Genomic DNA, 12,671 nt, shown 5'->3' on the forward strand with positions numbered 1-12,671 from the left:
GACTAAATAAAATAAATCTTTTTTTTTTTTTGTTTTTTGTTTTTTGTTTTTTGAGACAAGGTTTCCCTGTAGTTTCTAGAGCCTGTCCTGGAGCTAGCTCTTGTAGACCAGGCTGGCCTCGAACTCAGAGATCCGCCTGCCTCTGCCTCCCGAGTGCTGGGATTAAAGGCGTGCGCCACCACCGCCTGGCCTAAAATAAATCTTTTTTAAAGAAAGAAAGACTGTTAAAACTTGGCTTTTATGATGTTTACAAGCACGTTATAGCTAGTAACACAAAACTTTCTAATATTACAGACACTGTGTGTTGAGATTGGGAACAGTTGTCCCCACCATCTCTAGAGTCCAGACAAGACTAACAATGCCACCTTCCTGTGTGGAAGTCGAACATAGGCTCAGGACCCTTAGTAACACAGAGCTCAAGACTCTATCAAACAGAGGCAGCAGCTGGCAGCAAAAATGACCATTCCCCTGTCCTCATCACTGAAGTTATTTCCTTCAAAAGCTTGCCTTCTTTTCTTTAGCCATTTTATTATTTAATGAAACATGACAATTGTACTTACTTATAAAATAGTGTGATGTGACATTTTGAAATATGTATGATAAAAATGATAAAATATATTCACACAATGAAATACAATTCGACCACAAAAGAACAAAATTCTAAAGTTTATAACATGGTTATCCTCTTTTAAAAACAAAAATATTAATCATTTTTATGTTTGTGTGTGTGTGTGCATTTTCCTGTTCAGGCATGTGTAACACACCCCTGCGAGCAAACAAGTTCATGTGGTGGTCAAGAAAAACCTACGGGAGTTAGCTCTCTCCTTCCACCATGTAGACTCCAGGGACTACCAGCCATCTTCTTTTGGAGATTACTTTGGGTTTAGGGCTATAACAGAGCACTTGCCTAGCATATACCACGATCTGGGTTCAATTTCTGGAAACACATTTGCACTAAAGATTACCTTCAAGGATAAAAACTCACCAATAAGCTTGTTTTCCTTGACAAAACATCGGAATTCAGCCCCAGGAATTAATTCACACCATTTTCGGAGGACAAGCTATGGACAAATGGATAAGTATGACAGAAGTATACCAGAAGACCCTTTCAGACCCTCTCACATCTTATTGTGATGAAGCCATAAAAGTGGTTTGAGGAAAAGAGGCCACTTAACCTGCAGATGTGACAAGAGACGCAGGCAACAGAGCTGCAACCTATTATTCTAATAAGGAGAAATTGTTCTGAAACACTTTAGGACAAAACACACCCTTGTCCAATTGGGGTTTAGGTTTGGCTCAGTGGTGAGCACGTGCTTAAGCAAGCTTCTTAAGAAGCTCAAAGCCCTTGGAGTATCCCAGTCAAAACACTCATTTTGAGAGATCAGAAATGCATTGAATCAAGCCTCGCAAATGTGGTATTTTAAAAACATGATACAAGGCAGGAGAGATGGTTCAGTAGTTAAGAGCATTTGTTGCTCTTGTAGAGAACCTGGGTTCAGTTCCCAGAACCCACATGGCAGTCCACAATCTCCTGTAACTCCAGTTCTAGGGGATCTAATGCCCTTTTCTGACCTCCATAGGCACCTAGCATACACATGATACATGGACATATATGTTGGTAAAACACTCACATATAAAATAAATTTAACAAATTAAATTACAAAATAAAAATAAACATCAGACTAAAATATTATATATTCTTATGTATTAAAGTTGACCTTGGAATAGGGTATGTGTGAAAATATGGCTATGGAAATTTTATTTAGCAACAAATAAGCAACTATAGCACATTAACAGCAACAAGTAACACACACAGTGGTTGATTTTAAAGCACAAAGGGGTAGAGTCTTTCTCCTTGCCCAGTCTTTCTGTGGTCCTCAGAAGCATCCAGAACTTTCTGGTTCTTATTTGTCTTTCTAGAAGCAGTCCAGGAATACATAAGTATATAGCATATGGAAACATTTTTAAAAATACAGACAGAAGCATATGCTACATGGGATTCTACTTGCAACATTTTTCACTTTAATTACTTGAGGAATATCACTTCCCTAGCTTTAACTCTTGTGTTCTTACCATGATGATGCTGTTTCAAAACAAAAGCAATTCAACAGCAAAGGACTGGTAAGCAAATCTTAACTTTAAACGATGACATTCCAACCAGTATTATACTTCAATGAAAGACTAAAGAAGCAGGACCAAGACCCTGCTTCAAAGTGATGTGCCAGACTTTGCTGACTCCCCATGGGAAGCCTTGCTCTCTGAGGAGTGGATGAGGGTGGGGTGGAAGGTGGGGGCATGGCAGGAGGGGAGGGAGTGAAAACTGGGATTGGTATGTAAAATGAGAAAAGATTATTTAAAAAAAAAGAAAGGAAGGAAGGAAGGAAGAAAGGAAGGAAAGGAAGGAAGGAAGGAAGGAAGGAAGGAAGGAAGGAAGGAAGGAAGGAAAGGAAGGAAGGAAGGATACTAAGAAACAGTCTTTGCAGTTCTTGTGCAGCTAGCACCAAATCAGCAGGTGTTTCACAGGAAGTGTTCAGCAAAGCAGTAGGTGTAAATATGTAATATGCATACAAATAATGCTATAAAAGACTGCATAATGACAAAGGAAAATAACACTCTGGAAATCAGTAGGAAAAAAGCCCACACTGGCATATAAAGATTCCAGTAACAAACACTCTAAGACCCACTAACTGTTTAGTGACTTAATAATAAGTTCAATGTCCTACAATCACCAGAGAAGATGTATCACTATAGTTATTCAAGAGAATGAATATTCAATTCAGGGAGTGTTGGTGAACAATATTTTTTCTTTTGTGATATTGGGAACACACCCAGGGCCTAAAGCATGGCACACAAACTAGGCTGCTTGACAAAAACATGTATATGCAGAGATGTCTAGAAGCAAATAATGAAAAATTTTAATCATGGCACTGAACCTAAGATATTATGAAAACCAAATATGAAAATGTTTTGCAATTAACAAGCAAAGACAATTATACTTGCTTCAAATTTTTCAGAAATACTGTATTTTAATAATACAAATTAAAAAAGAATCAAGAGTATACAAGTGCTAACCTACTATGCATTATTTAAAGGACAAGAAAACTCTAGATTTTAATTAATTAGTTGAGAAATTAGCCGTATTTAAGAATAGGACCCATTTGAGAGATATTTATATGTACATTTTCAAACAATGGAGTAAAACCAGGAGTCTGCAATGACTGCAATGCCTTCTAAAGTTGGGCCATTACTTCCCATTCTTCGACATGTTCTTTCCAGGATGAGTGAATGGTGCAGAGGGAAAGTGAGGGTGACGTTTCTCCTGTCAGCGTAATGTGGATGTGGAGTCTCCCTCACAGGATCCTACTTTTACACTGCTTGCTCTCCAGCTTGTGGTGCTATTTGGACGGCTGTGGAGGAGCTGGTAGGTGGTGGCCCTGGCTAGCAACACAGGTCACAGCACAGTACAGGCTCTGAATCAGACTTGGTTGAGTAAAAAGTACAAAGGTGTTGTAGAAATTATTTTAGGATGTGTTACATTTGTTTATGCTATGGAACATTTGTTTAATGATGCAAAGATGTGCTGCATTCTTTTATGTTGCATTTGTTTAACTCTGTGAAGCTGTGATTCTTTGCCTGTATGAAACACCTGATGGTCTAATAAAGAGTTGAATGGCCAATAGTGAGACAGGAGCAAGGATAGGTGGGGCTGGCAGGCAGAGGGGGTAAACGGAAGAAATCTGAGAGAAGGAGCAAGAGAACAAGGAGAGGAGGACGCTAGCGGCCAGCCACCCAGCCATCCAGTCAGTCACAGAGTAAGAATGAAAGTAAGACATATAGAAGAAAGAAAAAGTCCAGAAGCAAAAGATAGATGGGATATTTTAAGATAAGAAAAGATGGCTAGAAACAAGCCAAGTTAAGGCCAAGCTTTTATAATTAATAATAAGACTCTGTGTGTATTTATTTGGGAGCTGGGTGGCAGGACCCCGAAAAAAGCCAAACGAGTAAAAAGAGTAAAAAAAAAATCCAACAACACAAAGACATTTGCTTCATTTAAGAATGTGCATATTCTAATATATAGCCTATAAACAGTACATACTCATTTTTATTTCTGTGGTGGTTTGAATAAGAATGGCCACCATAAGCTCATAGATTTGAATGCCAGGGAGTGGCTCTACTAGTAGGTGTGGTCTTGTTGGAGGAAGTGTGTCACTGGGGTTGGGCTTTAAGGTTTCAAATGCTCAAGCCAGGCCTAGTGCTGCTTGCCCATCTGGATGAAGAACTCTCAGCTACCTTTCCAACACCTGTCTGCCTGCATGTCACCATGTTTCCCACAATGACAATAATGGACTAAAACTCTGAAACTGCAAGCAAACCCTAATTAAATGTTTTCTTTTATGGTCATGGTATCTCTTTACAACAACAGAACACTGAAAAGTCTCTCTCTCTCTCTCTCTCTCTCTCTCTCTCTCTCTCTCTCTCTCTCGTTTGAGACTGAGTCTTACTGTGTGGCACTGATTAGCTTGAAAATTGCTTTGCAGACCAGGTTGGCCTTGACCTCAGCAGTCTGCCTCCCTCTGCTGGTATTAAAGGTGTGCACCACCATGCCCCACCTGAACAATACATATTCTTCTATATGTATGACAAGTTTCTGATGTTTAAAAATTTAGTGTTTCTAAGTTCCCAGAGAAATTAGTCCAAATTTTTTTATTTATTTACAAATAAGCAGCACTAGTTCATGACCTTTGACCAGGATTCTTAGTGTCATAAAAGGCAAAAAGATGCTTACCTCGTATTCTATACAAGGATCTGGAGAATCATCAGTACAATGAACGAATCTTTGGAGAGAAAAAAATGCAATTGAGTTATTTTTTAATATGTTAGTTTATGCATAGACATGTTCATAATTAGTGTGAGAATCAGATTTCATAGAAAGCATCCAGAAACAAGGAACTAATGCTAATTCTGTCAACAGTTAAGTATTACTTAGTGTTATACATTATGTCATCTCATTTAATCATTAAAACAGCATGAAGAGTTCATACACTACTCATAATCTCCATTTTTCTGTCATTGGGCAAATAAACTAAAATTCAAGGGCCCAAACTTCATAAATAAGCTAGGACTATATACAACACAGGCTGCCCGGCTTCTCAGTGAAGGTAGGATGCCACTGTGCACACCCTCAGTGCTGGTCCAGCTTCTCAGTGAAGGTAGGATGCCACTGTGCACACTCCCAGTGCTGGTCCAGCTGCTGTGACTCCAGACTATAGACTGCTCTATGACCATGAGCTCTGCCAGTGAGAGCCACACAGTGACCATACTCTTCCAATGGAGGTAGGATGCTATCCATTATCCACCTTAGTGCTCACTCTGTGGATGGGTCATGCTGACTATGCTGACTATGGCTCCATGAACATTAACTTGGCCACTGACAGCCACACAAAGCGGTTGTCATTTCAAAAAATATTTGACAGAACAATTCAGCCGCCCACTACACACCCCCCTCTAAGTATTGTTCCATGAACAATGATATACACCAGTATAAAACGTCCATCTGTGCCAAGCACTAGGCCAGGCACCAGAAGCACAAAAGCACCTAGGACTCTCATGTCCTTTAAGAGGTGTAACAGAGAAAGCTAGCAGGTGCACAGGATTTCAGAACACTGGGGTGAATAAACTAAAATACTCTGGCATCACAAATGAAGAACCAACGGGCTGGCTGTCGAGTGAGGGAGGGAGAGGAGGAAGTAGGAAAAGAGTTTAAGTGTAAGACAAAGGGAAATGTGTCAGGGCAGGAAGTGAATGAGAAGGCAAAGAGTTACATGAGATTAGCATGGGTGGGGTGCGGAACACAAGCGGAAGAGCCAGTGATAAGGATGGGTGAAAATTTGGACAAGGAGTGCTAGGTAGATTTGTCTTCACTTTGACACAAACTAGAGTCACCTGAGAAGAGGGAACCATATTGAGGAACTACCTCCATCAGATTGGCCTGTGGACATGTCTGTGGGGCATTTTTTTTGATGGCTGACATGGGAGGGGCCATCCCACTGTGCTCTTGGGCAGTGCTCTTGGGTAGGTGGTCCTGGGTTGTATAAGAAAGCAAGCTGAACTAGTCATGGAGAACAAGTCAGTAAACAGCACCCCTCCACGGTCTCTGCTTCAGTTCCTGTCTTAGCTTCCCTTGAAAATAACTGTAAACAGTAAGATAAAATAAATCCTTTGCTTGCCAAGTTGCTTTGAGTCTGTGTTTTATCACAACAAAAGAAAAGCAAGCTAAGACAAGGAGGAAACACAGATGATGTGGTCCCAGGGGTGGTGGTGGGGACTATACCGGAGATCACTACATTTCAATGCATCAAAACTATCAGGATGGCACAAAATTTTAAGGTCGTGGGGGAAAGACTAGCAATGTGAGGCAGACAGTGAGGAGGCTTACTACAACAGTCTCGGGAAGTGAGGAACAGCTAACTGAGGCGATGGGAGGGGCGAAGGAGAAGAAAAGAGCACCATACAAAGCCATTGGGAGGGCCAGATCACTCTAACTTAGTGAGGGATTAAAAAAGAAGGAACAGGGCTGGAGAGATGGTTCAGTTGTTAAGAATGTATTGTTCTTGCAGGACCCAAGTTCAATTCCCAGCACCCACACCAGTGGACCAGTTACAGGAGTGAACGCTCACATGTGCCAAGCAGGCTGGAAGCCTTTCACAGCTGCCATCACACTTAATCCTTGCAGGAAGAGCTGCCATCATTGTCTCCATTTATCAGAGCTACCAAGGCTCAGAAGGGTGAGGTAACAGTGGGAAAGAAGCATTCACTCACAAGCTGCACCACGTCTCTAGGATGGAGATGCTAGAACTCTTAGGTTAAGCCTAGTAGGTAGACAGAGAGAGAGGTGTGTGCACACACACACATTATATACATACTAACAAGACTTTAGCCTAAAGAAGTACTAGTGTTGAAAAAGAAAAGAAGCCAGACTGCACATGCCTTTAATTCCAGAACTCAGGAGTTTGAGACCAGCCTGGTCTACAAAAGGAGTTCCAGGACAGCCAGGGCTACACAGAGAAACCCTGTCTCGAAAAAAGTTCAAAAAGAAAGAAAGGAAAGAAGGAGGGAGGGAGGGAAGGGAGGAAGGGAGGAGAAAATTTTATCATTAACTAAATTGTATCTCCATGAGAAAGTTAGGGAACCTGTTTTAACATACTCTAGCACACAATAGTGCTATCTGAAGACCTTATTTTCCCTTAAAAGCAAAAATTCCTTTCTTCAAGCTCATCTAAAGTATATTACCCAAAGGAGCTGTATTCCAACACTAGCTTTGAGTATATTTAAAATTTCTTAAGCAAAAATGAATCTTACAGGTAGTTTTATGTTAATCAAAATTGAGGCCATGAAATGTCAGGTTAATAAAAATTAATACAATTGTTCCAGTCTCTAAAAATAACCACCCTTTCCCCACCCGGACCAGCAGCATGATAAGACTAAGAATATTAATAGAGTTCCTAGTTTCTGACGCTCAAGTAAGTACTCTGGATTAAAGTACTCATATAAATAAGAAAGGACAAGTAATCCAATGCATGTTAAGAAAACAGGAACTGCTTGGTGTAGAGGTGCATGCCTGGAATCCCATGACCCAGAAGGCTGAGGCAAGAACACTTCCATGAACTCTAGGCTAGCCTAGGCTACACAGTGAGTTCCAGGCCAGCCTGGGCTAAAGTGTGTAAGAAAATAAAACTAAAAAGGGAAGAAAGGAAGACAGAGGAAAGGAAGAAGAGAGAGAATAAGGGAAGGAGAGAGGAAGGAAGGAAACAACAAAAGACCAGAGGTCAAAAAAGGAAAAAAATCATGCCGGCCAGTGGTGGTGCACACCTTTAATCCCAGCACTGATCAATCTGGTCTACAGAGTGAGTTCCAGGACAGTCAGGACTGCTATACTGAGAAACCCTGTCTTGAAAATAAAAATCATAATCAAGACTGTAGTTTCCATATTGCTTTCCCTCCCACCCTCCCTCCCACCCTCCCTCCCACCCTCCCTCCCTCCCTCCCTCCCTCCCTCTTTCTTCCTTCCTTCCTTCCTTCCTTCCTTCCTTCCTTCTTTCTTCCTTTCTTTCTTTCTGTGGTTTTACGAGACAAGGTTTCTCTAGCTTTGGAACCTGTCCTAGAACTAGCTCTAGTAGACCAGGCTGGTCTTGAACTCACAGAGATCCACCTGCCTCTGCCTCCCGAGTGCTGGTATTAAAGGCATGCACAACCACCACCTGGCCCTTAGCTGCTTTTCTATTGTCATGATAAACACCATGGCCAAGGCAACTTCTAAAAGAATTCATTTAATTTGGGGACCGTGGTTCCCTAGGGTTAGAGTCCATGGCCATCACGGCGGAAAGCATGGCAGTAGGCAGACAAGCATGGCAATGGACAATATCTGATAACCTACATCTTGATCCACAAGCACAGACAGGGAAAGAGAGACACTGGGAATGGTGTGAGCTTCTGAAACCTCAAAGCCCACCCCCAGTAACACACCTCCATTAACAATCCCAATCCTTCCCCAACAGCTCCACCAACCATGGACCAGGCAGTGAGTGGTCACATTAGCTAGCCATCAGACTCACATGTCTGACCCTTCCATTCCTAGTGCCAGGGTTGCAGGCAAGGACCACATATCCAGCTTACATGTGGGTGCTGGGGACCCACACTCAGGCCTGCATGCTTGCACTTTACGGATCCATTGCCCCAGACTCCACTTGTTAAAAATGCTTCTATAGTCTTACAAATACCAATTCAGAATCTTAGTCATCATATTACTACTTAAAAATAAATATATTTATATACATATTTACATTCTACCACCTTGTAACATTATTTTTAGCTGGTTTAACATTTATGTAATTTTTAAAATGAGTAGTTTGAGAACATATGTGGTACCGGAGGTTATTGCTGTAAGCTTTTTCTTACTGAGATGACTAACCAGATGGCCAAGTATGTTTACGAAAGGTGATGCTGAGCCACCTAGAGGCTGAAGAGAAAAGTCAATAGGAGCCTGTCCAGGAGCTCATCTTGAGCAGACACCAGGGACAATCTGATCATAGTAAGACCTCTCTCTTCAGAACAAACAAACAAAAAAAGTTGAAAAATTACAACATTGTGCTTCACACTAAACAAGGCCTAATTTTATGAAAAAATAAATCATGAGCAGAAAGACAAAGGACAAATTTTGAGCAAGGAGAAAATAATGCATCAAAGTTTTGGTGGTATAGCTAGCTTTTCATGTTGTTCAGAAAGGCAAAACAAGAGCTTTGGCATACAGATGCCTTTTCTTTAGCATTTCCGGCTATGGTAGAAAGGGAAAGATTTTTTTAAAAAGTGAAGTAAGGGTGATTAGATGGTTCATTAGAATTTTCATAGATCTCTTCTCCAAAGAGGCAAGTACTGTATTTAAAAATTAAACCACCTATGGTAGTTTGAATGAGATGTCCTCCATGGTCGCAGACACTGGAATACTTGGTCCCTAGCTGGTTGCACTGTTTGGGCCATTTAGGTATGTCCTTGCCAAAGAAGTCTATCTCTAGGGGTGGGGCTAAGGGTGCCTGAGGTTCAAAAGCCCCACACCATTCCTAGTTAGGGTTCTCGCTTCTTGCTCATGGTTTAAGATGTGAGCTCTTAGCTGCTCCTGCCACATGCCTTCCCTCTGACGTCAGACACTAATCCTCTGGAACCGTAAGCCCAGATAAACTCTTTATTTAGTCATAGTGTTTCATCATAACAAAAAGTAACTAAGACACCAACACCAACTAAAGCACATACATTGTCATCTAAATAAATACAACTGAAAAAGGATAGTGGCACAGTTATGTCAAGTCCACTTATACAGAAAATTTTACTCCTGAGACTACTGCTGAAGTTCATTTGAGATTATAAACGTTTTATCAGCAGTTTTAGTTGCCTATGATTATGATCACTTATTTAAAAATAAAAATTCAGCTAATTATGTAGTGAGCTCACCATGCTTTCCTGCTTTTTACTCATCAGTAGTTACTAATTTTGTTCTTATAAGTATATTTAAATTTTATAATAGGAAAAATTACTAAAATGTTTATCTCTCTATCTATCTATCTATCTATCTATCTATCTATCTATCTATCTATCTATCTATCTATCATCTATCTATACTGTGTTGATAGTTGGGCATACCCATTGTAGCATTTGCTGTAAAAGAAAGATCTGCTCTGAAAATACCACTTGAGGGCCGCGAGCAGCTCCTGGTACAGAACTGTTAGAGAACAGCAGTGGCGAGCAGAATTTTACCAACAGGAAGCTACTCACAAACACTTACGGCTGTGTGAAGTCCCGAGTGATGAAATCAGAACTCTTGAACAGCAGGAAGATGTCACTGAGGGTGTTACACTTCAGAGAGCTATTCATTGCTATCCAGTATGCGTCCTAAATAATAAACATGTGTGAGTTGAGACACATCCCACGGCTGCAGCCCAGGCACATAAATGAAAGCAACAGTGCACAGCACCTCAAGGGTTTAAAGAAAACAGCCAAGCAAATTTTAGTAGAACTGTTGGAAATCAAACACACTTTTTAACAGAAAGAGCATGACAAGGGCATGCCAAACTCAGTTATGCACACTGCAGAACAAGATGGTTCAGTAGGTAAAGGCACGTCCCCAAAGCCTTCATCACTGAAGTTCAATACCCGGGCCACACATGGGAGAAGAGGAGAACCAAGTTACACAAATTGTCCTCTGACCTTCAAGTGTGTATGCACAAGTACACCCACAAAACAAACAAACAAATACAAGTTTTTTAAAAGAAGGGCAGTTATGCACACTGAGATAGTAGGATCCACACTTTTCAGCCCAGGGCCAGGTACTTTCCAGTGTTTTTCATGTTAAGATGGAGGCGAGTTAATGAAGTCACACACATCAGCTAAAAGATTCAATGGTAAAGAAACAGCTACTGTCCAAAATAAAAGCCATCATTTCCATCCTTCCTGTTTGGGGAGAATGACAAACACCTGGAGCTGGATGGCCAGCATAGTTGAGAGTATGTATTCAATCAGAAAGGAAGAAAGTCAAACAGTTTCAACCATCACATCCTAAAACAGTGGCTACGCTGGACATGCGGACAAAACATAAGGGAGCAAGGCTCAGTGCAGTGTGATTAAGTCACACTTCCATAGTCACAGGATAAAATACTCATTGAAAACACTGGGAGAAAGAGAAAAGAAAAAAACACTGATAATTACCAAAACTATCCAATTATCCACACTACATAGAAGAAAGCACTGGTGTATACAACTCAATCAATAAAATCAATAAACAAACGGACAAGTAAGGAATTTACAACCAAAAATAATCTTCACATCTTAAGTGGAAACAAAATGTAAAACATTACTCATATAGAGATGAAAATCTGATTGAGAAACTAAAAATGAATTTAAAAACATCTATATTATGTCTTTATAATTTCTCCCAATGAAAAAGGCAGTAACTTCTGGTTAAATGAAGAATACCTAGCATTTAATTCCACTAAGACATCAGTATATACACAACAAGCCACACAGTTGAATTAGAAAAAAACAAAACAAAACAATGCAAATATCAACTCCAAGGAAAGTAAAATACAAAATAAAAAATACTAATAATCATAGTAAGTATACACCAGAGAGTACATGGTGTTTACAAAATGAAAGCCATTGAGAACACTCAATACTGGGAGAAACTGAAGGCACCCCTTCCTGCCGCTGTGCACAAGCTCATGTGTGGGAGGGGGTGTACTGACACAAAGACTAGAGGACAGCTTTCAAGGGTTGGCTCTCTCCTGCCTTGTCGGTGTCAAGATTAAACTTGGGTTATCAGGCGATCCCACTGAGCTATCTCTCTGGTCCAGCATATTTATTAGTACTTTTCAACAGAGAAAATCTTGCTCAACTAGAAAGTGACATTTTAAAAACTGCAGACTATTAAAATAAAGAAAATTCTAGCACAACTGGCAACACAAGGGATCAAACTGTCTTTTGGTAAAATGCACAGTATTTCACAGACCCATGAAAGTACACACAAAATCAAAAGAATAAAACAGAAGAAAAAAGATAATAAACTCAACAGCATTTTTTCTAGAATTATGAATATAATCAGATCTTCCATGGGGATAGAAAATGAAATAAAGAGCAAAATAAACAAGTATTCAAATAAAAAGATTTTCTTATGTGCACCTACCCTTGGGGCACTCCAGTTAAGCTTAGGGAAGACACTACCCCCCAAGGAATTGATAGCTTCCTGGACTTGAGTGTTGAATTCAGGAAACTCTGGTGCCTATAGAGACAGAGAACAAATCATGAACAAGTCAGTATCACTAGAGACAGAAAATATGATCAATGTCTCAAGATTGTAGCTAGGATGTTAAAAACAGAATTCTTTAAAATACAAATTATTGTTCTTATTCGTCCACTCGACTAAATAAAATCAGCAAGGAAATAATTTTGCCAGAAAAAGAAATAGTCAGCTTCTCAAACGGTACTTTCTAAAATAATCAAAACTCTTATCTCTGGAAATACAGATGTCTGTCACCAAGTACACAGTACAGAGGAACAAATCACTTGTTCTTTCTGAATACTTAATGCCAGCATCTAAAGCCAACCGAGCTCGCATATGCTCTGTAATC

General features: G+C 40.2%; 1 protein-coding gene across 1 annotated transcript in view; it reads right to left on the bottom strand.

Annotated features, from left to right (window-relative positions):
* The window catches only part of Cdc123 (cell division cycle 123), a 41,622-nt gene that overhangs the window by 15,202 nt on the left and 13,749 nt on the right, over positions 1–12,671 (bottom strand). The window contains exons 5-8 of the mRNA XM_038333226.2: positions 12,227–12,322; positions 10,334–10,440; positions 4,787–4,835; positions 986–1,061 (exon numbers count right to left, since the gene is read on the bottom strand). Coding sequence (XP_038189154.1) covers positions 986–1,061; positions 4,787–4,835; positions 10,334–10,440; positions 12,227–12,322 — 328 coding nt within the window. The remainder of the gene's footprint in view (positions 1–985; positions 1,062–4,786; positions 4,836–10,333; positions 10,441–12,226; positions 12,323–12,671) is intronic.

This window comes from Arvicola amphibius, chromosome 6 (assembly GCF_903992535.2).
Source record: "Arvicola amphibius chromosome 6, mArvAmp1.2, whole genome shotgun sequence".
In the NCBI taxonomy this organism is placed as follows: Eukaryota; Metazoa; Chordata; class Mammalia; order Rodentia; family Cricetidae; genus Arvicola; species Arvicola amphibius.